General features: G+C 34.6%; 2 protein-coding genes across 3 annotated transcripts; one reads left to right on the top strand and one right to left on the bottom strand.

The window, feature by feature from the left end:
- Nucleotides 1-3,461: 3,461 nt before the first annotated feature.
- On the bottom strand, nucleotides 3,462-15,593 carry LOC112023649 (MICOS complex subunit MIC60, mitochondrial). Its single transcript, XM_065778249.1, has 12 exons — nucleotides 15,325-15,593; nucleotides 15,143-15,206; nucleotides 14,142-14,879; nucleotides 13,229-13,366; nucleotides 12,950-13,102; nucleotides 12,742-12,819; nucleotides 11,208-11,300; nucleotides 10,995-11,114; nucleotides 7,044-7,121; nucleotides 6,553-6,732; nucleotides 3,969-4,070; nucleotides 3,462-3,875 (listed from the first exon to the last, which is right to left on the bottom strand). The coding sequence occupies exons 1-12, from the start codon at nucleotides 15,333-15,335 to the stop codon at nucleotides 3,642-3,644; spliced, it is 1,989 nt and encodes a 662-aa protein (XP_065634321.1). The 5' UTR covers nucleotides 15,336-15,593; the 3' UTR covers nucleotides 3,462-3,641.
- A 3,152-nt stretch (nucleotides 15,594-18,745) lies between these two features.
- Nucleotides 18,746-24,865, top strand: LOC112023590 (DNA-directed RNA polymerases II, IV and V subunit 8B; the record flags this gene model as incomplete). 2 transcript variants are annotated; one of them, XM_024056206.2, is given in 5 exon segments in its annotated part: nucleotides 18,746-19,144; nucleotides 19,651-19,714; nucleotides 20,467-20,579; nucleotides 21,901-22,028; nucleotides 24,756-24,865. In XM_024056206.2, coding segments are annotated over 3 exon segments (311 nt in total), but the record flags the coding sequence as incomplete, so codon positions are not given.
- Nucleotides 24,866-25,084: the final 219 nt, after the last annotated feature.

The raw sequence follows: 25,084 nt of genomic DNA, 5'->3' as shown, positions 1-25,084 counted from the left end.
ATATCTAAACTATAATTATTGGGTAAGACTTAGATACAGTACTTAGGTATTGTTCGTTAGATTCCTTTCTTAAGATTTTGTTATATGACTTTTTTTTCTCATAAATGAAAGTATATTTTTTAAGTTAAATAATTACATGGAAGAATTTTAAGAAAATAACCTAAAAAACAATACGTAAAATACTGTACATAAATTTTGTCTATAATTATTTTTAGTTAAAATTCAAAAATTATATATATATATATATTGAAAAAAAAAAGAAAAAAAAAGAAAAGAAAAAAAAGCATGCGTGTGTGACGAGGTTTAGTAACCTCTAATAATTATAGTCTGAAAAGTTGGACATTCTCAATGGCCAATTAAAACAGCGGTTAGCTACATGGTCTCCATCCACTGACAGTTGTGAGTAATTGCTTTTGCTGGCCCATTTATAAAAGGGACCAGATTTGGTTTGCTGGATTTGTCCACCGTATGATATATCTAATATCTATCTATGTCAAAACAAAAACAAACTTCTAGCTTACCCTTTAGGTGGGGAAAATATCATTTTGGAACCCATTTGCGTAAGAAATACTACAATATTTTTACAATAAATTTTAAGTAATAGATTGATATTAATTGTTACTTGTAAGCGAAAAAGTAATCTCAGTGATAAGTTTAAATTAAAATCAATAACAATTTACTACTTATGATTTGTTGTGAAAGTATTGCGAAAATATTGACCACGTATCACTTTTCTATTCATACTATCCAAGCATGTTTGATCTTTCTTAAAAGTTGTCCTCTCTCAAATAAAGAGGAAACATCAACAAATTCTTTGACATCGATCCAATGCCACCTTTTTCCACATATGGTTAATTTGATGTACAGAAACCCACAATTTTCAATTTGTAGTGTCACTTTGAGATCAAAGTTCGTAGATACTGTTACCAGAATTATTAAATTGTGATCCAATAACCATGAACTTCAAGTCTCATTCTCCTTATCAAATAAGTCAACCCTGAATGCATTGCCATTTGCCAATTCCGGTTAGTTAGTCACAGATGAAGATTTGCCTATATATGTATATATATTTTATTCCTTTGGGTTCCAAATTAGAGGCCCAATGGACAACAAAAAAAGCATAGTATAAGAAGTTACTGGTGGTTTGGTGGATTTGTCAGTGTTGCTGAAACGTTTGGTTGAGAGAGAAATAAATTGAATTTTGAGATGACTTGTTTTCTGCCTTTAAATCTATTAAAATGGGAGGAATTTCAACAGGAGGGGAGCCAAACCTGGGATTATACAATCTTTATATTAGACTACGTTACTTGTATATTATTCCATTAAAAGACTCTCACATGTTTAAAATTGCTAAGTCATTTTATGATAAATAAAAAAAATTAAACAGAAACTAACTTCCTAGTTAAACTGAGTCAATAATTTTAACCTGGCATGGTGAGTTGGTGACAAAACATTGTTGTCATCCTATGAAAAAAAAAACAAACTAATTAGCCTAATCTTCCTAATCTTCAAGACAAAATATAAAGCCCAATACAAAACAAATTAGTCAGCCCAATCTTCCCAATCTCCAATTCAAGTCTGTCCAATCTTCCCTCCTAATTACCAAGAAAGGCGAATCATGCTCGACCGACCTTTTGAGCATGTCTGTGTGTAATGCCAATAATTCCTCATGTCAAACCTCCTAAAAGTGCAGCAATCGATCTCTCTAATTAACCAACACGGTTATTCATCTTGTTTTCATCAATCTTGATCATTCCAACTTCCAGAAAACAATTAGTCAATCTAATTGAACTCCGAAGTCCAACAATCAAACTCTCAAATTGACAAGTATAATCATTCATCTTGTTCATTCCGTCATTCGTGCTACTAGCTAATATGCATCTCATGAGCCTTTTAGCTCGAGAGATACTAGTGATACAATTTTTGTTTTTTTTCCACAATTTGTTAAGGTGTTAAATTATAATTGAAATATTACTTTCAAATGGATCCACTAATGATCACTTTTATTATACACCAATTATAGCATGTTACATTATCTTTTGCGACACATCACTTTCAAATGGATCCACCATTTATTCTATCTTCTTTTTATCCTTAGTAGTATTGTTGGTAAAATTCAAATCACCTAGCTAAATAGGTAAGATAGATGGACCTCATTTCATTCCCACAATGGTAAAGTTTGTTGCGCATTGCTTATTACACATTGTCATATACACTCCCTTGAAATCATGTTTTCACATTTCAAAAACACAATTTCAGTTAAAATTATAAAATATTATTTAGCCCGTATGACCCTGCTTATGATAATAATCTCTTTATCACAGCTTTTGACCGAAGTCCATCAATGAAATTGAGCAGCCCTGATGGTGTCACATTTTTCATTGTGGTGAGGGAAAAATGACAAAAACAAAGAAAACATAAAAGATAAATGTAAAAGGCCAATAAATGAAATGTCCAAAGCTATTCATGTTTCACACAGTGTATACTTGAGTAGAATATAGTCAACATACCAATAGCATAAAATGCAATTTACCAAATAAAACTACATCAAATCAACCAAGTAATTGTAGTGTATCTAAAATATGCATGTATTTTAGACTCCAGTAAAGTTACTGAAGTTTTAGCCTTGCTATGATAAGATCCCTTCGATTTTTTTCCTTTTGTTTTGGTGAAATAAGGAAGTATTCGTTTATTTATTTATTTTTATAATCAAATTTAATAATTGTGGAAAAATACGAGTAGGCTTCAAACCAAGTCCGATGTAAGGTCCAAGTACAGTGCAAATTGACTAGTTTGAAGAGGGGCTTAGTTATACTCTTTGATATATACAAATAAGATCAAACGCACAAAATCAGCCACGTAGGGATCGAACTATGGAAGAAATTATCCTAGGAGTGGAAAAGAAATTTAGTGCATCTTATTATTGTCATATCGTAAAGTAATGCTATCTACTCATGACTTGTGAAAACAAATTAGTGTGTGTGTATCTGTATACTTCCCCCTAATTGGAAATCCTGTTCCTAACCCTGCACACATTTGTCACTATCTATAATTTATTGTGAATATTGTAGGATCCATTGTCTACCATAGAAAGAACTTGTTAACATATTGTCAATATTTTTTGATAAGGTAAATATACTCATTTAGCATGCACCCCAACGACTCAACATCACATCCTTTGGTGTCAAATGCCAACCGCAATCTGCCAAGTACCAAGTAGCGAAACTGAGGTTTTTTGTGATTGAGTTTTCTTACTCCATCTTAAAATATTTCAGTACAGTTTCTATCTTATACTCGAGAAAATAAATAAAAATCGAAGAATCATGTTGAATGTGTACAACTACCAGAATATGTCCATTTAGAACCAATTTAACCAATTTCTTTTTCTTTTCTTCTTTAGGATAAATCGCAAAGTTTGTGTTTAGGTAATGAAAACAAATTTATTCAGAGGCAGTAGATCATGATCTGACAGAGTCAGTAAATGGAAATTGTAATTAGATACAAAACTGCAGTGAAGTAAAAGTTGCTCAAGCCTCAAGGGTAGAGGTCATCTTGTTCTTCCTGTAGTCTGAAAAAACCAGACCATTTTTGTAAACTTAACTACAAAATCAATGAATCAGTTGATATTCAAAACTCACGATTTACTTAAGGCTAATGGCTGTAGCATAAGATTGAAGCAGGGTTAAAGCTTGCTCCGTAATAGCCCTGTTCCTTACTTGCCTCAGCCAATCACTAACTATTTCTGCAGATTGGGTTCCTCTAACACCTTCTTCAAGAACAGCTGCTGCTTCGGCAAGTTTTCCTTCAGCTAAATAGCCCTCAACTCTATTGATGACAGATTCAATCCCATCACCCAACTGATCAACTTCCTTAACCTAAACAAAAAGCCAAAAGCCAAAGTCAAATAACTTTAAAATGAGTGAGTTATGTGTGTATTTAAGGGTAGAGTAGGTCTCTTATCTGCATACCTTTAACCAGGATGCAATATGTGCTAAAGAATGTGCAAGGATGCCACCACCACCTGGTGGGATCAGGCTGAAGTGCCGTAATGTCCCTTTCAAGGCATCAAACTGTGAGAATCATAAGATCATAAAGAAATTACAAAAGGATATTGGTATAAATATTTGGAATTAGTATGACTTAAAACTTTTTTATGATCATGAGAACAGTAGGAACAATAGCCGGGTTGAGCATCTATGCTTTACACAGATCAACATAAATCACTTTTACTAAAAACTTTTAATGTGTTATGCATCTATACATACACAGATCAACATGAATCACTTCTACCAAAAACTTTTTTAAGTACTCAACAACATCCATCGCTATCCATTAGTTACATTAAATGGTTCCCAAGAATTCAAACATTTGCAACAAGATCAATTAAATGATATCTATTTACAAGAATCAAAGAAAATTGCTCAAACAGCTAGTCACCTCATCCTATATGCCGCATGTTTTAGCTAAGGAAGTAGTAAACAGAAAATATGAACCAATGGAGCATTAACTAAATCATAATCTCCAAAAACTGCACGAGAGTTGATAACTAACAAGAAATTTGGCATACAATTTAGCAGTAGGCTTGCAGCCAATGAAGAAGAAGACCCTTCTCCAATTTCCACCTTAAATTCTTTTCTGGACCTTCAATTCCCTCCCCTGCCAATTTTGTTTTCTATTGTTGCTTTCCCTTCTCTTACTCAACAATATTTCTTTTTCTTGTGAGAGAAAAAACATGTTTGGGCTCTATCTAGAAGTCCAGCAACAAAGTACTCATGGGGAAACTAGCTGATAACAAGAGGCAAAAAGTTTTTAGAGAGTCAAAAAGTATTCCCCTGCCGTAAGGAATCACCAGCACCTTCCCCAGACTTCCCTCGCTGGTTGCAAATGTTTACATTAAGACCCTCCCCTAAGTATTGCATGGGCTACAGAACACAATTCCGAAAAGGCCCTCCCCTAATAGCCCTCCCCTAAGAGGGGGGTTAACATCTCTATGTTAAGAATACATGAGGGGCAAATACTTCCTTAGATTGGTGTTCATGGGAAAAACCAGTGTGAAGTGGCTCCTTGAGACCTGGTTGGAACTCAAACAGGCCGATTCCAAGACTTTTGTGAGTACTAACAAGGAGGCCAACAAAGTCATCATGGTCCAACAACCAACCAATGCCTTTGGCAACTATGTGACCATAACAGAATATGGTGGTGGGGGATGTCAAGGGATGGCTGCTATTTCAGAAGGGCTGGTTAGCTGTGGAGTGCAATTCCTTCTTTTGATGTGGACTGTTTGGCGAGAAAGGAATTCACAGGACTTTAAAGAAAAAGAATGTTCGGACCTCTCATTTTTTTTTTTTCATTAATTTAAAAATATTTACTTCTTTATTTATAGAATGAATTAAAAAAAAATTACATTCTTTATAATTCACATCTAAAGTTAGTGAAACTTCTACAATAGACAGGAAATTGGCATATAAATTTTTCTAGACTGCTTAAAACAAAATTTGTTTTAAATTAATAAATAAAAAAGTTTAATCAATTGGAAAGTTAATTTATATTTAAAAAAATTGTCATCTACAATAGACAGGAAATTGACAATTAAAATTGTCAAGACAGCTTAAAACGAGCAAAAAAATAAAAAGGTTCAATATATAGGAAAGATAAGTTATATAAAAAAAATGTCATCTTCTCATCATATTCAACAATAACATTCCTCTTATTCATTATTTCAAGCACCAAGATGTTGAAACTTATGCTATGATAGCTCATTTTAGATCAGACGCGCGCGCGCGCGCGTGTGTGTTAACAATAACATTCCTCTTATTCATTATTTCAAGCACCAAGATGTTGAAACTTATGCTATGATAGCTCATTTTAGATCAGACGTGTGTGTGTGTAGAGAGAGAGAGAGAGAGAGAGAGAGAGAGAGGAGTTATTGAGTTAAGATTGACCAGAAAAGGGGGGTGGAGTGGAAAGTAACTAGGTTTTGCAGAGAGTAGGGGGGGAGGGGGCAAAGAATATGACACTAACAGATGGGGCAATAGCCTCATAATCAAAGACCCTCCTATCAAATGAAGAAATGAGTAAAGAACATCATCACTGGTTAGCTGGACATACAATTTTTTTTTAAAAGCAGGCCCAACCTCACAGCTTTCATCTTTTGGGGACAAAAGATGTTATGCATTTCAAGCCTGACTTGATGAAATCATTTATAATTTCTTAGACTAGACATTAGCATATAACAATGCAAAAAATAAAAAAAAAGGTATTTTAAAATAAATTAGACAGCCACACATTACTAACCAAATAACGGTGCTATCAAAAAAAATTGTAATCAGCTTATTGTACTATATTAGGACTGCAACTTATGCTCTTTAGCAATAATTAATAGAGTTGTTGAAGCAAGTCCCAGAGAGGTTAAAAAAGATAACAATTAAAAGCATTAAGAAGTATTTGTGCTTAATAATAGGAGAAATTTTCTTTTTTTGATAAGTAGTTAATAATAGGAGAAATAACATCCACGACCATTTATGTAAATGATATGACAAACAAATAAATTACCTTGTGATTCAATTGCAATAGTGTATCTGTGCCATTTTTCCGTGTTTCTTCGGGAAGGGATGATAGGACCAAATCTAAAATTGGGTCTTTATCACCGCCATCAAGGTAAGAGCGCAAAGCATCTATTTCTGTCTGAATTGGCAGTCCTTTTGAAAGTGCATCTTCTAGTGCCACTGCTCCCTGCAAGACCCAGATACAAATAATTGCTAAGATGTTAATGTGGTAGCCTAAATAAAATATAAATGATTTAATATAATGAGAAATTACTCTTCCTTAATCTTTGGTTTGGTTTATGCTCTTTCTGCATAAAGCAGTTTTTTGAATATATATCTTTCTTACTTATCAAAAAAGAAAAAGAAATTACTCTTCCTTAAAAGAATAACAAAAAGAACAATTTGAGGAAAAACAAAAAATAAAGAAGATGACAAAAGCAAAAAAAACAAAAACAAAAACAAAACAAAAGCAGGATAACATGGAGATGAAAATTTTACCAAGGCAAGCTTATGAGCAAAGTGACTCTGACGAGCTTCTTCCGATCGTGCATAAAATGCCATGCACAAAGCATTTATCTAGAAAAGAGAGAACTAAATTAATGTCCATTGTTTAACAATTCAGGGAGTCAAATGGGTAAAAACATATTAATTCCTGCGATATGCAATCTACAATATCATGAGAATGATTTGATTATATGAAAACATCTTTTTTTTAGGGTTTTTTTTTTTTTTTTTTTTGGGATAAATTGATAAGTGGAAGTTGGGGAATTTGAACCTTGGATGTCTTCGTTGGAAATATCAAGAGGAGCTAGTTGAGCTACAAGGCTCTTGGCTACAAATATATAATACAAACTAAATATGTTTCGGCAAGTTTGAGTTTAGCAAAGTAGCTACAAAAAATTAACCACTATCATCTCNGTTTAGCAAAGTAGCTACAAAAAATTATCCACTATCATCTCCTTCTAGGCTTCAATTATGTTTCTGGCTTCAATGAAAGCTTTGGAGCTTCAAGACTCTTAGAAGTTAGAATTAAGGTATACATGCTTACCAAAAAGAAAAAATCAAAGCATACAACCTGATAAATAGAACTTATCACTTATATCTCAAATGCCTTGATCATTACACAGAGCAACAAGTGAGTGGCCCATGGAACACATTATCTTCAAGGCCAGTATGACTTTCTCTAATGTTTCTTTTGGTGGGTTTTCGACTTTTACGGAATTGTTCCTAAGGTGTTTCTGGGGTTACTTTAGATGTGCAAATCCCTCTTTCTAAACCAGTACTATAGATATATTTTGATAAGTCTAATTTTTTTTTTTTGGATAAGCAGTAATATAGATATATAAAATAAGATATGTTGCCCTAATAATCTAGACAAACTACGAGATTGGTTGTCTTTTCTAATTTTCAGAGCATCTACATCTATGGAAATGCACTCCACAACCCACTATTATAGCTGCCGATACAAGGAATCGACTCCTTTTTGTTGATATTTCTAGATTCCAATCTCATTCACTTGATGTTTAGTATAGCAAAATCAAACCTACCACAAAATTCCTATGGTATAGATTTTTTTTTTTTTTTTTTTTTTTGCTAATCCATGGTATAGATTTGTTAAAAATGATAGGGAAGTGTTATTCTGTGTCAATGCCAAAAACTCTATTGAAGCACAGACACTTTTTGATTGGTAAGTTACAAACACACACGATGGGTCTTGAACTCACAACCTCACCCTTCACTTGACACTTATAAGGGGGGGAGATATCGGTTGAGTTAGAGCTCATTGGCTGTTGAAGCACAGATACTAAACACCTGCTGATCAAGTCTCTGACACACATCCAATATGCTGGGATATGCATCAGATACATATCTGTGTATGTATACAATGTATATGGCACAAATACAGCAAGGATATAGCACTAATACTTTTTTTTTGGATAAGTAATAGATGAAGTTTTATTGAAAAAGAGAATTACTTCATCTTCACAATGATGAACACAAAAAGTATCTTAAAAAATTACAAAGAATAAAATTGAAAATCTAAGATAATTGTGAAACTCAAAAATAAGAGTACAATGTGCAAAACCCCAAGCCCTAGACCACTCAAAAAAAAGTACGAATCAATAAGGATTTCAACTAATATAGAGATCTTTCAATATCCTTATACGTATGAGAGTTGCATTCCTTCCGCACTAACCACATCAAACATGGTGGCACCACATTCCAAATATCCAAAGAATACTTTTCAAACCAATTCCTCTAACCAAATAAAAGGGATGCTACTGTCAAAGGCATCACCCACTGAACTCCAAACATGTTAAATACTTCATACCACAAAGCATAAGTAACATCACAATGAAGCAATAAATGGATCACCATTTCCCCACTACACTGACACAAGCAGCACCATCCTGCTAAAGATAAGCCCTTCTTGACAAGGTTATCAATAGTAAGAATTTTAACTCGAACAGCGGTTCACAAAAGGAAAGACACCCTCTTAGGGGCCTTGACACACAATATACTCTTCCAATGGAAAGTATTACCATTAGCACCATGGATACAACACAAATACATCCCAGGTAGAAGTATGGATTTTCTTAAGAATGGGAGATAAATATACATCAGGAAGATACATTGTACACACCTGGTGTAAATTTTATTTTTTTCCATAAAATATTTTTTTATTTGCTACAAAATAATAATAACAATAATAAATAAAAATAAAGAAGAAAGAAGGAGGGTTAAGCATAAACACAATATCCAGTGCTTTAGAACATTAGAAACCTTCAAATTTCCAAATTTCTATCAATCGCAAATGCAGATCATGGATTATGTGTTTTATTGTAATTTATAGCTTCAAAATCACTTTTATTATTTGTACCTATTTTACCCATTTTCTTGTTTTTTTTATTCATCTTTAAATACTAAAATTAGTGTTAAATTTTAAAATATTTAATTAAATATCAATTATTCACTCCAAACATTAAGTAATATCTTGTTATTTATATCCTCTTACTGCATTCCCTAGTCATGTCTTTTTCTTCATTTCTCTATATTTAGGAACTTCAAACATTAAGTAATTACTTTTATGACTCAAAATGACTTTGGCAGACTTGTAATTGTCAGTTATATTAGATTACCGCATTGCAGTGAGAAGCTAATCCATTGTTTTTTTTCTTCTTTTGATAAGTAGAAGAATAGTTTATTAGAAAGATTGCTCAATTGTGAGCACCCTTAAAGAATTATAAATGGATGCTCATGAGGTCCAAAAAATCAACACCAGAACTACAAAACAACTCCCAATAATTTAAAAAAAAAAAAAAAAAGAAGAAGAAGAAAGAAAGAAAGAAGTATAATATTCAAACAAGGATCTCAAAATGCTATTTTCTAAAACTTCGGCAATTCCTCTCTCCATATGGTCCACACAATGTAGTTCGGAGAAGCTTGCCACAAAACCTTGTTTTGGCGACATCTAAATTGCCTCTCCAGATAATCAACAAATCAAGTACCTAGCCTAGCACCACCCAAAGTACCCCAAAAGCTGTAAATGCAAAAAGACCACAGCTCTCTAGCTATGATGCAGTGCAACAACAAGTGCTCAAATGTTTCACTAATGCCCTTACACATTATACATCTATTCACAAGCACCAGCTTTCGAGTAAGAGGGTTATCTACAATCGGAATGGAATTCATGGTTGCTCTCCCAAAAACAAAAAACAAAGCTACCTTTCGTGGAACCCTACTACCCCAAACACCTTTCCAAGGGAACGTGAATGTAGGCCCGCATCTCAAACATGCATAACAAGATTGAACACTAAACCGCCCTTTCCCATCTAGATTCCAATGTAAACAATCCTCATTCCTTTCTATAACCTGTGTGGAATAACGTAAATCCATCAGCTCATTAACCCCTTCTAGCTCCCAATCATGGAGATCGCTAAGGAATCTCAGATTCCAACACCTGCTTCTAGCTTCTATCATTCCCGTTCTTTCCAAACTTTATCAATGAGTGCACTAAACCATTGATATATGCAAGGTGTAGTTTTGAATGTAATTTTCTTGTACATGCTCTACAGCAGATGATTTATCTTCAAAACTAATCTCTTTTACAAGATTTCCTCTATAGACTTCAATTTTTACGTGCAATCATCTATCAAGCAACCATTACAAGCATCCCTACATTTCCTAAAATATCCCTAAAATTCTTCTTCTTTTTTTTTCTCTCTGATAATAACCCTAAAAATCAAAACTTGCATCAGATTCTTGATTAAATCTTCCCTTCTTAAAGAGTAAATATGTGCAACAAATTGAAAATATAGAACTTTTTTATTTATTAAGTAAATAATTTATAAAAAAAGGAAAAGAGAAGGACACATATGAAATATAGAACCACAGCTCAACATGTAGCAGCATCTATTCATTTTAATGAGACTTCAGTGAATATCTTACATGAAGATTTGCTTCCGCCATTTTCTCAATCTGGGCTGCCTTCTCACTTGTGATTGCTGCAGCAAGTTCTGCTTTTGCAAGCTCCTGAAGTTTTTTTAACTTTAATTCTTCTTCGATTTCCTGAAATTATCAAGGATAAGCAGGTCATATTCACTAGTAATCAGAAACTGATATATCTATTTCCATTTTGACAGTATAAAGCTTAATGTGCACCTTTTGTTTAAGTTCCATCTTTAGTTTCTCTTCCAATTTTTCTTGAAGTGCATTAAGAGCAAGAACTGCTTTTGCCCTTTCCCTCTTTAAATCCTTAAAAATTAGTAAAAAAAAATGTCAATTTATAATAGTCATGAGTAGATTATAGGTACTGAAATAGCTAACAAAACAGTGCATGTGAATGTGTGTCTGTGTCTGTCTTTATCAGCAGAGGAGAATTCTTGAATCCATCTCCATTTTTGCTACTGCTTTCCCCCAAGTTTACTTGAAATTAATTGCTGCCTTATGGAAAGGGTGATATTTCAAGGTCAACTTAGCCCAAATAAATATGTTCTTAACCACATACTATGATAATTACCTAACAGGAATGATCAAAACTGATACAGAGTCAGTCTCGTATTTGGGGATGGCAGCTGCATGGGATTATTGGGTAACATGGTCCATGCAACCTTGGTGAAGAAGAGGAATTTAGAACAATACGAGTCTTATTAGGGTTGAGGTGGGATCATGACATTCATCAGCACCCCACAACATTTTTTTTGTGGAGAGGCTTTTTATGGGCTTCTACATCCCACCTGAATCAGGCTTAATTGCAATAAGATATGATGTTTCAAAAAAATTGCATAATCTTTTAAGGCCAAAAGAAATTATGATTAGTTGATAACTGGAAATGCTTCAAGACCAACAAACCACAAAACAAGAAGGGGAATGACACTTACGAAACTGAACTTCCAAGTTTTTGGATTTTAAGCTCTGTGTTTTTCTTCTTCTTTCTTACTTTTCAGTTTGTCCTTATCCTACTAATAAAGAGAATCTCTTTCTCCATCTATATCATATTTTCTTTTCTTTACATTGTGAAATACACTACAAATCCAACACTAAGTCAGAGAAAAAAAAGACTCATTAGTCCTCGTATAAGTAGGCTAGACATTTTCATATGATTATTAAAACACGGAAGCCCTTAGGATCCCAAGAAATGGGCACATTCCTATATGCAACAGTTTTAGTGAATACTGTAATAAATCAAAAGTTTTTCATATCTTAAATTTTTTTTTTTGGGGGGGGGGGGGGGGTGGGGGCGGGGGGCAAAAATAAAATTTTAACTAATGTAGTAAGGTTATATAAGAAAAACGAAGCCTTTTTTTTTTTTTTTTTTTTTTTGGAGGGGAGGGGAACCGTATATATTTTTGAAAAGTTTAGCTAAATATAAGGTGAAAGTTGAATTTTCCAAAGTTTCTTCATGCAGTTCTGCCCCTGGCCACCAACATTATTTAGTGGCTGTGGCAGGTTTGCAAAGAAGTTCCCTTCTATTTAAATGGGCTAGGAGAATGTGTTTCCTACGCCAAATTTGCTCCATCCCCAATCCTATTCATATTCCTTCCACTAAAGCCCCTACAACCATACAGAAACTGCAGCAAGATATCATAAAAGAAAAAAAAAAAAAAAAAAATATATATATATATATATGTAACAAAAACAAACAAAACGAAAAAACAAATCAAAACGAAAAATAGAAGTTGTAAATCTCTACAACCTTATCCAACATTGCCACCTCCTCTGCTTGCATGAGTTCCCTAGCTGCTGCATCCTTCAATTCCTTTTCATACTTCTCCTAAAGTGCAGTAAGATTAATATATATGTTAAAGCGTAGTACAAAGCTTATTACATCAACTGGTAATGCATATATGAAAGCCCAAAACTATAAATCATGATTATGCCAGTAATTGTGCATTGGTCCAAACCTTCAATGCTCTCTTTTCTTCTACAAAAACATGAGCATCTAACTCAGCTTGCCTTTTCTCAGCAGCATGAATGGCTTGTAAGAAATCGAGGACCAACTTGCCATCCTTGGTTATGTAACCATCATTCAACTCCCCAATTGAACTAATTAGATCCTATTGTCCCAAAGAACCAAAAGTTATTCTTTAGTCTTTACAAATAATCGAACAAACTTTTTCAGCAATACTATAAGAATATGATTGTACAAGCAAAAAAAAATAACAATGAATGCTAATTACAACCTCTTTTTCATTGGGAAAATGATTGTATCCATTAGGTCCCTGACTTATTAAAGTTGCAATGATGTCTTCAGTTTCATCCTTTAAATGATATTCCTCAAGGAGAGAACCCGGTGGTTTTGAACCATTACCTAATGTATCCTGAAACAGGGCATCACCAGAAACAACTTTATACAAAACCCAAGCAGATTGATCTGTTATTTGATAAAAAAAAATTATAGAAAACTTGATTTTCCAGGTGTACAGCATAGTATTAAAGCACAACACCACAAGTACGGATAACATAAGCATAAAAAGGGAGAAGAATCACTGTCATAATCCATCGTGGCTGCTTGTGGTGCTGTTGCCACCTTTAGTTTTTACTCAATTGTTTATCACGGGAATACTAAAGCAATTTGATGTCCTGGAACTGTTTTGACCACTAAGTTTAGGCCCAAAAAAAACAAACCCTCAATATGAAGCCTCCCCATGCCTAGGTAATTTAGAGATGCACTGTTTACTAAAATGCTACAGAAATGGCATATATATTTTTACGAACCCTTGAAAACACCTTTCCTTTTTAACCTTTTTTTTTTTCTTTTTCTAGCTGGAAGATGCACACTGTGTCTTGCAAGAGAAGGTAAGCAATAAAAGAGGAGAAAAGGAAAGGGGGTGGGGGGTATAGATTACACTGACCCACTTTCGACAGTAATTGCATTGTTTGGAAACTTTTGTTTTTTTTTTTGATAGGTAATAAGACTTGTATTGAAAGAACTGAACATCATGTTCACGATGGTGAACACTCTGAACAAGAAATAAAATACAAACAGTTCAAGGACTAAAGCTAACAGATTGTAAGATGTATAACAATTAGAATCAAAGTTAGTAATTGTTATCAAGACATATATAGTGCATTCAGTAGAGACAAACGGAGTACCTCCGGTCTATTCTCTGTGCTAATATGCTGGTGTGGCAAAGTTTTTGTGTCACTTTCTTGTAAAACAGCACCATCCTGAGTAGATACAGGCGCAGTATGGATTTCATTCAGTGTCTTCCCAGTATCTTCCTCTGTGCTTTTTATGTCAGGACTCTCTTTCGATGAAATACCAGATTCTGTATTTTGATCACTTGATTCTGCACGAAGTTCCGACACTTCTTTCTCTTGAACAGGGCTGATACCTTCTACATGTGTTATGTCAGGTTTATCTTGCACCTGAGACTGATCCACACCTTGTATTTCACTTAATGGTTCAAAATGAGGAATATCCGAAAGACCTTCAGACTTTTGATCAGCATCAGGACTCAGCTTGCTAGACTCTTGACTTTCAAGTGAACCTAATTGCTCTCCCGGATGTTGGTTATCAAACTTGTTAAGTTCTTCACTTCCACGAGTATCTAATTGCCCCGCTGGTTTTTGTAAATCCTTCACATCTCTATACTCAAAACCAATCTTATCTTCCCTCAACGGACCGTGCGGCTGTTTACCAAGTATTTGGTCTAAATAGCCATTTTGATAAGCTGCAAAGAAAACAGCACCAACCGCAACACTGCCAAAGATAACTTTTGGCAACGAACTCCCAGACTCAGGCGGCTTACCTGTAGAACCAGGCTTTGGTGGCGCTTTTTGCTGAGACGCGCTTGAGAATTCCTTTCTCGAAGAAAGCAATGCAGGTATCTGTTGCCACGATTTTGACAACAATCACAACAAAAGAATAATAAAACGAGAGTTCTAGTTGTCGGCATTGTCAAAAGGATTTACCAAATCAACATTATAACAAACACATAGAGCATATACGCATAATCACATTAAGAAAACACGGTTAATTTAGAGTTTACCATAGCAACAAATTGAAATTCAGGTCACAATTCATGTATTCAGTGATATTGAAGCAGCAAAGTAACAAAAAAAAAAAAAAAATCGTTGATTTATTTACATGCCTGAGTTGAAATCTGCCTAGGGATTCTTCTAAGAGCTCGGCGAGATGAAATTTGAAGAACCGACCTGCAAATCCACGAAAGAAATTGATCATTCTCGAATGAAAAAAAAGAGCGAGAATTCGGATATTATAAATTGATAAGCGAATTAGATTTAAGTCGAAGATGTGGTTAAAACTGTGTACCTCTGCAACATGGTTTTTGGCTGCGTCTATGAGGAAAAGGAATTTTTCGGTGAGGGTACTTGGTTGAGGAAATTAGTGAGTGAAGAAATGAGAGGCAGGGTTAGAGATTTAAGTTTAGGTTCTTCGCATCAAAAAAACGATTCGTTTGGCGAAGAGGAGTTGCCGGTGGCTGCCGCGGCCAAACGACGCTGTCAGTGGCGTAGTTGAGGCAGTATTTAGGGGGAAAAAATACGCTTTGCTGTGTTATCATGCCACGGGTACTTCATTAGTATTACTGCTTCATTTTTTTTTTGGTTTATAGTATTACTTCATTTTGGGTTTTTTAAAAAAATAACTATAAATTTCAAACTATATTATTAGTTAGACAAGGTTTGAAACATATTTGATTTATAGCAATTCGACTTTTCTAGAGTCGATTTTGTCCTTTGAAAATCCACTAGGAAATCGAGTATTAGAAACTCGATTTCCAAAATCGAGTTTTAGAAACTCGATTTCCTAGTGGATTTTCAAAGGGCAAAATCGACTCTAGAAAAGTCGAATTGCTATAAACCAAATATGTTTCAAACTTTGCGTAACTAATAATATAGTTTTAAGGATTTGGTTATTTTTTAATAAAATCTCTTCATTTTACTCACCTACTTTCCTCTCCAAAAAAAAAAAAAAGTGAGGTAAATAGATTAATGTCAAATCGGTCAATTTCATGTTACTGTGTCAAAAAAAAAAAATTTAACTGAACATGTTACTGTGTTTTTTTTTTTTTTTTTAAGCATAGACGATAGTAGATTTTATNGGGTAACACATGTAACATAATTTGGGAACTCTAAGGTTTTAAACACTTGATTGGTTGCTCTTTTTTACATACAATTCAACAAAAATTCTTTTTTTTTTTTCAATCCATTTTCTACACGTTCATTTTGCTGGTTCAGGTATGCATTTTGTCATGAAACAACCAGTCAAGTGTTGAGGGTCTAAAGATTTTCTAAATTATTATGTGTGATTCCATAAATAGTAATGGAGAGGTTTTAAAATATTAGTCCAAGGCAAGAAGGGGGAGAGGGGGTGGCAATTCATATCAACGAGTCATTCAATAATCATGTTAATAAGGCTGCGTTTGAATCGGGTGAAAAACATTTCCGAAAATGCTTTTCAGTATTTACGGGTGTTTGGTTGCGCACAGAAAATCAATTTTCCAGAAATTAATTTCCGTTGACCAATAGTCAAGGGTGAAAATGAATTCAACTTCTATTTTCACTTCAAATCTCATTTTCCGGAAAACTGAGAATCAGAGAGCACGAAGGGAGAGAGGGAGAAAGAAAGAGAGAGCCCAGTGCCATCGCCGATCCAAGCCCAGCGCCTATCGCCGGCGGCCACGAACTCACGAACTGCCGATCCAAGTCGAAAGACCATCGCCGGTGACCATGAACCCACGAACCCCCGATCCAAGTCGAAAGACCAGTTGCACCTTCGATCGCACCGCGCCGCGCCGTTGATCGTCGATCGTCGATTGTCTTCTTCCTCGATCGTTCCTCTTCCTCGATCTCTCCGTTTTTTTTTTTTTTTTTTTTTTTTTTTAAAGTTTGATTGTTGTTGTTGTTGTTTTTTTTTTTTTTTTGATGAATTGATTGTTGTTGTTGAACCCAGCGCTCTTCGCACCTGCGAGTCGCACCGCGCCACGCCGTCGATCGTCGTCTTCCTCGATCGCTTCCTCTTCCTCAATCTCTCTGGTTTTTTTTTTTAAGTTTGATTGTTGTTGTTTTTTTTTTTTGATGAACTGATTGTTGTTGTTGTTGTTGTTGTGGTGTTGTTGTTGCCGGAATTTGCTGTTGTTGTTGTGTTATTGTTGCCGGAATTTGTTGCCAGAAATTGTGAAAAAATTTAAGAAAATAGCATTTTTCTAATAGAACCAAACACATGAAAATATTTTCCACAACAATTTTCATAATACAACCAAGCACTTAAAAATATTTTCCTTTTTCGAAAAATAGCATTTCCAGAAAATAAGTATTTTCAAAAAAATATTTTACGGGAACCAAACGGAGTTTCATCAATTCTAACCTACATAAATAAAAAAATAGTCAGATTTTTAAAAATGGTGCACAAAAGTTAAAAAAAAAAAAAAAAACCAAAACAAAAACAAAAAAATTGACTTATTATATTTTTCCAAACACGTACTTAAAATTCGAGAAGGTAAAATAATTTTCAAAAATAAAAAAAAAATGTTAAAAATTTTGGATGAAAACCCTACTTTAACTTTCCTTAAAAAAAAAAAAAAACGAAACTACAGTATTGATCCCTCAAGTTTACTATATGTGTGCAATTGGCTTCTCAAGTTTGAAGTGTACGCAATTGGTCCCTCAAGTTTTTAAAATGAGCAATATAAGTCCTTTTACTAACTGCCATTAATGGTGTTACTTATGTAACTAACAGAACAATTACTTGACATTTTATTTTAATAATATGACATATTTTTAATTAAAAAAATTACAAACTATTTTTTTTTTGGGTTAACAATTACAAGGGGATTTTTAAAAAATAACTACAAAACCCAAACAATATTATTAGTTAGGCAACGTTTCAAACATATTTCATTTCTAGCAATTCGACTACAGAGTAGTCGATTTTACTGTTCATAATGCCTTTTTTTGTGAGTGGCGTCGGAAAGAAGTCGACTTTAGTGGAGTCGACTTCTACACAAAGAAGTCGACTTCAGTGGAGTCGACTTCTTTACAAAGAAGTCGACTAAAGAAGTCGACTCCACTGAAGTCGACTTCTATACAAAGAAATCCACTGTGTAAAAATTCAAAGAAACTTCACAACCAGAGAAGCGTGTTCTTCGTGCTTCGCCGTACCCGATCGTGTTCTTCGCCTGGGTTCTGGTGAAGAAATCGGCGCTTGGGTTCGTGCTTCGTCGCTGGTGAAGAAATCGGCGCCTGGGTTCGTGCTTCGTCGGGGTCTGGTGAAGAAATCGGCGCCTGCGTTCGCTTGCTCGTCGGTGTTGCTGGGTTCTTCACCTGGGTTCGTCGGCGCTTGGAATGCTTCGCCTGGGATGCTGGGTTCGTCGGTGTTGCTGGGTTCTTCGCCTAGAATGCTTCGCCTGGAAGGTGTGGGTTTTTGGGGAAGTCAACTTCAGTGGAGTCGACTTCTTTGTACAGAAGTCGACTCCACTGAAGTCGACTTCTTTGTGTAGAAGTCGACTCCTCTGAAGTCGACTTCTTAAAAAAAGCTAATATAAACAGTAAAATCGACTCCTCTATAGTCGAATTGATAAAAATGCAATATGTTTGAAACGTTACCTAACTAATAATATTGTTTGAATTTTATAGTTATTTTCTAAAAAAACCCCAATTACAAACTAAAACTACACGTGAGGAACATTATTTACCAAATTAAAAAACTCTTTTCTACCAATTGTAAACACCCAGCCACGGCTTCAGGAAAAAAAAAAAAAAAAACCAGCCACGAGACAGAGAAGGGGAGAGAGGGAACAACAAGCCTTAGCTGCCCATCAAGCTCGACCCATGTAGATACTGGACCGGGGTTCGGTGGAATAACAGTCGGGTCACTGAAATCAATGTGTCCAGGTTGAGACGAAGCTGTTTTGGGATTCTAAATCAACAGTTCACTGTGGACTCTTTGGCCAATTTGACAAGCTTGGTGTCTTTCAACGCTTATGGGTTTTTGCTTCCGGGGCCTATTCCTGACTGGTTCGGCCAAAGACTTAATGCACTCCAAGTGCTCGATCTAAGGTCTAGCTTAGTTACTGTGTCCATCCCTCTGTCGCTCGGTGGATTGAGTACACTGAGGTATTTGTATCTGTCAGGTAATAACCTAACTGGTAGTATATCTTCTTCATTGGGAAATTTATCTGAGCTGTTAATTCTTGATCTTTCACGGAATTCACTTACTGGTTCTTGCCTTCTGGTTTTGAGTCTCTTGCTAAACTCACAAGGCTTGATCTTTCTTCAAATTACTTAATTTGAAGCGGAGATGAGGAAATTCCAAGTCATTGTTCTGTAAATTTAGTTTGTAATTTTTAAATTAAAAATATGCCACTTTATTAAAATAAAATGTCAAATAATTATTAATACCATTAATAGTAGTCAGAGGGTGAGGGACTAAGTACGCACACTTCAAATTTAGAGGCTAATTACGCACACAGGTAAACTTGAAGACCAATATTGTAGTTTCACAAAAAAAAAAAAAAAAAAGGTGTGACTAAATTTACTAAAACACCTTTAATTGATTCTCAAATAAACTAAATTGCCACTATATAATGCAATTCTTTTTATTTTCTCATTCCTTCGTAACACATCACAATTCACACAGCCGCCGGCCGCCCCAGCCAGCCATAGCCTCGCTCCAGCTTTGCCTTTCCACTCTCTGCCTTTCAGTAAGCTCTGTTTACGTACTATTTTTTTTGTTTGTCACTTCTTTGCATGAAACCTCTCTGTCTCTTTTCACTTTCGCTTCCCCTATTTCTCAACTTCTTTGGGTTTTAGTGTCAAGCTCACACACGCACTTTTATTCTCTTTGTCGAGGCAAGCATATTTCATCCTATAATTTAAGCTACGCTTAATTCATTGTTGTTCAATCTCTTTGTGCATAATCATATCTTCACTTTGATAAATATTTTTTTTTTTAGAGTTTCTTAAAGTTTAGCCATTATGTTTTCCTATAAGTCAAGGATTGGTTACTGAGGGAAAATTATAATACTTGAAGTTATGAAGACAACCCTGAAACCGAGTATTGTTGTGCTAGGGATTCTACAAATTTTACGCCTTGCGAACTGAGTGTGTCAGCTTTTAAATTCATAACAAAAATGAAATTATATTAATTTTGTTGTTTATGTTACGCTTATGAGGTTGTACAATCTTTATAGTAAAATTGGCAGTAGTTTTAGCATTTTTCCATAACTAAATGCAAGAAGCGGATTTTCATTGCTCAAAATGATTTTAAACTATGTTATTTGGATTGTTATATAAGCGCATTTAAATGCAAAAAGTAAATTAATGTGTAAAATGCTGAAACAAACTAATATATGTGTGTATATATATATATATATATATTTTGATAGGTAAACTAATATATGTATTGCCTTGCATTGCGTCGCCTTGTCTCTAACTATGACAAACAATTGTGCAGGTGTGTACATTTGCTGTTGACAAACAGATTTTTAGTAAGGATGGGTGAGCTCATTTTTGATGATATTTTTAAGGTGCAACGCGTGAATCCAGACGGCAAAAAATATGATAAAGGTATGCTTCTGGTCCTTCTGGAATCTCGGTGCTTGACTGCTTGTTCACCAAACTATATGCAGTTAGTTCTTGGTCATCTTTGTTTCTTGCTTTTACTGTGTGCTTAATAAAACACGATTTCAATATATTTTATATTATAATATTTAAAAAGTTGCAATACCCACTAAATACAGGGGAAGCAACTTTTTTTTTCCCCCTTTGTTACCAAGGTTGCCTTTCTCTCTTTATGATTGTATCAATTGTCAATCGGTTTTTTCAGCAGTGACTCGACTAATGTATATCGTTACAAACACACACACACACACACATATATATCTGTACATGTTTATTTATTTATTTATGTATAAGTACATATATATACATGTTTGTGTATGTGCATGTGTGTCTCCTTGTCGAAGCCAGACAAGTCACCTTGGAAAACTGGATTTGCTTGGGCAGTAACCTTCAATTATGAAATGGACACCCTGAGTTAAGTCAGTTTCCATTGTCAGTAGGCTTGGTAGGTTCTAATTCTGCGAGGTGCATGAATCAAACTATCAGGCAAAAGAGAAACTTAAGCCTATCTTCATCAAATTCTATAGATACAGATGCTTTGAGCAATCATCACATGTCCTCAGTCACTGCAAGGTAAATAAGCTATGACCTTAAATTATTGTGCAATACTCTAGTGGTTGCCACCAGGAACAAATCAGTAGTTTCTGTAGGAAACAATGACGGTCACAGTGGGCAGTTTGCAGTTAACATGAAACAGCACCTTGCTGTGAATGAATAACCTGCATGAATTGCAGCTGTAACTGACAGGGAAGAGTGTACATTAAGGAAGGTTCTGGAGTCCTTTAAGGCATAAAGTATAAAAGTCTAAGTGGCACAAAATACGGGAAAGTGTTTATTTGATATGAAGGTTGTTTTGGCAGTGCGTGGATAATGAGTCTTTTTTAGAAGGTCCGGTCAAAAAGTTCACTGAATCTGCACTGGAATTTTGCAACTTGCAAATTAGAATGCTGTAATTGCTAAAAGGACACATGCACTTGTCAAGTTTTTTGGGTTGTGACATATTAGCCTTTTAAAATAAGTTGTTGTGTATGTTTTATTATTTTGTGGTATCATTACTTTTGAAACCTATTTGTTACTTTTTTTACATGATTCTATGACTTGTTTATGCAGTCCTCCATGTTAAGCTAGACAGAATCAAAATGATCACTTAAATTTTCTTAACTATACTTGATTGTTATTTTTTATCATTAAAAAAAGAAAAAAAAAAAAAAACTTGATTGTTCTGTTGGCATTTTAAGTTTATAGTTTTGTATATATCTTTATGTAGTTACTCGAATTGAAGCACGGAGTGAGAAGTGTGACATGTTCATGCAACTAGATGTGAATACAGAGATTTATCCTATTGATAAAGAAGAGAGATTTTTGGTGGCATTATCTACCACACTAAGTTTGGAGGTAATCTTTTTCTCTTATGGTATATTAGGCCCTTTTCTCTGGGTTGCAGATGTTGAATATAGTATGAACCACAACTCATTGAATCATTACTTATTTATTTGTATTTTTTCCTGAGAATTATTTTTCTTTCTTTCTTGTAAACTTCAATTATTGAAGATTAATAATTTAAGTTGAAGCTCCTATATGCAGTGATGCTTCTGCAATTGATGCTTTAACAAACTCTAAAGCCATGTTAATCTTTTAGTTACCTGTAATTAATTGATGCTTTAAAAGACAAAAATCTTTCAGTTATCAGGTTGAGATTGGAGATGTGTCAAGAGTGAAATTTTGGCATGATGCTTGGTGTGGAGGTAGTCCTCTGAGTTTTTGTTTTCTGGAATTATTTAGAATCAGTAATGATAAGGAGCCTTATGTGGTTGATCTCATGAAGCTCCCCAATGGGGTTCTTTATTGGTATATGAAATTCTTGCTTGCTATTCAGGATTGGGAGTTGGAATCTCTGTTTAATTTTATGGATATTATATATAGAGTCTCTTTGAGGGGTATTGGTGAGGTGAGATCTGTTGGATACCTTCTAAGAGAAGGGGCTTTGAGGTGGGTTGCTATTATTAGGCCTTGACGGGTGCTTGTGATCAGTCTTTTCCTTGGAGGAGAATTTGGAAGCCAAAGGTCCCTTTTAGAGTTGCGTTCTTTGTTTGGACCGCGAATTTGGGGAACGTTTTGATGATTGATAATCTATACAAGAGGAGAGTGTGGATCCTGGATTGGTGCTATATGTGTAAAGGATGTGGGGAATCAGCAGACCATCTTTTATTACATTTTCCTATAACCTATTGTCTTTGAGCTATGGTCTATGTTGTTCACCTTGTTTGGAATTCATTGGGTAATACTGAAAACTGTGGTTGAACTTCTAGCATGCTGGCAATGAAAGTTTGGTTGTTATCTGGTTGGCAGCTTCTCATTGCTTGATGTGGTGCATTTGGCGGGAGAGAAATAACCGGAGTTTTGAGGATTTTGAAAGGTCTAGCACACCTGAAAGTTTCTTTTTTGAAACACAATTAGAATGGATGTCAATCGTAGGAAGTCATTCTGTTTCTTCAATTTATGATTTGATGGATGATTGTAATTTGTGTGCCTGATTGTTTTGGCTCCCAGTTGTGTACATCCTATATACTTGGGTGACTCTTTTATTATGATTTGAATAAAATTTCCATTACTTATTAAGACAAAAGTTTCTGGTAAGTAATAGCTCCTAGAAGATCATTGATTCTTTTGCTATTTGAGTTTCTGGGAAGTAATAGGGTTTAGAATATCATCTGAAGTTGTTGCCTATAAGTTCCCTAAGTGATCAAATGGTATAAGATGGTGGAGGAATTCATAAGAATTCTTTTTGATCCACATTTTGTTCGGTCTTTGTAAATACCTGCTACCTTAATCGAAGATTTGAATCTCTCCTTCTAGCAGCCAAAATAAAGTACATTCCTTCTTAAGAGTTCACCGTATTGATGTTAAGGTTTGCAGCCTTTCTCTGACATTTTCTTCTGAATAAGCTTTTTTGAACTTGGAACTTTTGCCATGACCAATGTAAACCTAACTGTTTTTAAAACGTTTTAACCTGGTTTACAAGCTAATTTGAGCCCAATTTTTTTAGTCAAGCTGGTATGGGTTAAAGGTCAGATTGTGCTGGATTAGGGCTCGAAGTTGAAAACCTTGGGTTGAGCCTGGGTTACCTCCAACCCAGACCAACCAGGGTTGCATCCCTAAGTAATTTATGTAATTATCTGAAAATATCAGGTTCAAGATTATTGGAAGAAGCGAACTCAGTCTCTTAGACTCTGTATTTGGTCCCCCCTCCAAAAGTTTTTTCTGTCTTTAATTCTTGGCATATGGATGGAAACTTGAAGCAATTATGCCGTAAAAGGGATATATGGCCTAAATAGGAATTTTCATGATGAGTCTGCAATGAAGCAATTAGACTATTCAATCATCTTGACTTTGCAGATATTTAAGTCTTTTTGACTGAGCTCCAATTTTTTGTTTAAATCTCTCAGGACTTTTTAAATTTTACATGGTCATTGATTAAAAAAAAGAAAAAGAAAACAACCCTAAGGTGAAAATTTGCTACCTGCATAGATGCTCTGTCGCATGCCCTGGCATTGATAATTTGTATTTCTAGAAGTGTAGAAATTTCAAAATGTGCCAATTTTTGTGATAAGTATTGCCTGAAAGCCATTTGTTTAGAGCTTATTGTTATTTTTCAAAATTTGTTGAGGACTGCACCCATCAAAAAACTGTATGAACGTTGGTCTGTGGTCCTCCAGTAAATCTATTTTTCCATCTGAGAAATATCTACATCTAAATCTGCCCATAACTGTAGCTTGTGTCAACTTTGAAAAAAATTGTATATCTCAGGACTTGCATGTGGCTTTTGGTTGAATGGCCAGGATTTGCTTGATCACCTACTGTAATAATAATGATTAATGATTGTGGATAGAAGCTAATGATAATCTGGTATTTCCTGCTCACTCGATGTTTGATTTTGATTGATGCTATTTTTCTGTGTTTTTTTTTTTTTTTTAATAATCTTTTTGTGTTCTATCTTTCATATCATTCAAACCTAATCTTGGGCTGGTGTATGTTGTATACTTTCTGACTTTGTTTTTGACTATTATGTTCTTTATATGATTAAAATCTTTAATGTTGCCTGTGTTCTGAACTCGTTCCCAGGGTGGGCAGAAGTCACTTGCAGACAAGTTTGAATACATCATGCATGGGAAACTTTATAAGATTTCAGATGAACCTGAAGCTAAAACTTTAGATGGAAGTTCAGGTCCTGGGGTAACAGTGTATGTACACATGATTTTCAACCACTCTTTTTATGCATCCTTTTTTGTGTTTCTTTTGGAATTACTGGAGTAGTTTTTTTTTTTTTTTTTTTTTTTTTCGGCCGAAAGGATGTTGTTGAGTTGCTGGTGGTATTTGCAGTTGTATGTGACTGCTTGTGTAAACTTGTTTGTGCTCAATAATATCTTGCTTAATCATTAAAAAAAAACTTT

The sequence above is a fragment of the Quercus suber genome, unplaced genomic scaffold (genome assembly GCF_002906115.3).
Source record: "Quercus suber isolate HL8 unplaced genomic scaffold, Cork oak 2.0 scaffold_176, whole genome shotgun sequence".
Taxonomy (NCBI): Eukaryota; Viridiplantae; Streptophyta; class Magnoliopsida; order Fagales; family Fagaceae; genus Quercus; species Quercus suber.
The sequence above is the reverse complement of the archived record's forward strand: the minus strand, read 5'-3'. Positions and strand labels throughout refer to the sequence as shown.

What these genes read in the sequence shown, in the direction of transcription:
- LOC112023649 (XM_065778249.1), bottom strand. An exon ending in GCACAGAGAATAGACCGGAG is followed by an intron (nt 13,367 to 14,141) that starts GTACTCCGTTTG and finishes GCCCTGTTTCAG; the next exon opens with GATACATTAGGTAATGGTTC. An exon ending in ATTTTCCCAATGAAAAAGAG is followed by an intron (nt 13,103 to 13,228) that starts GTTGTAATTAGC and finishes TTGGGACAATAG; the next exon opens with GATCTAATTAGTTCAATTGG.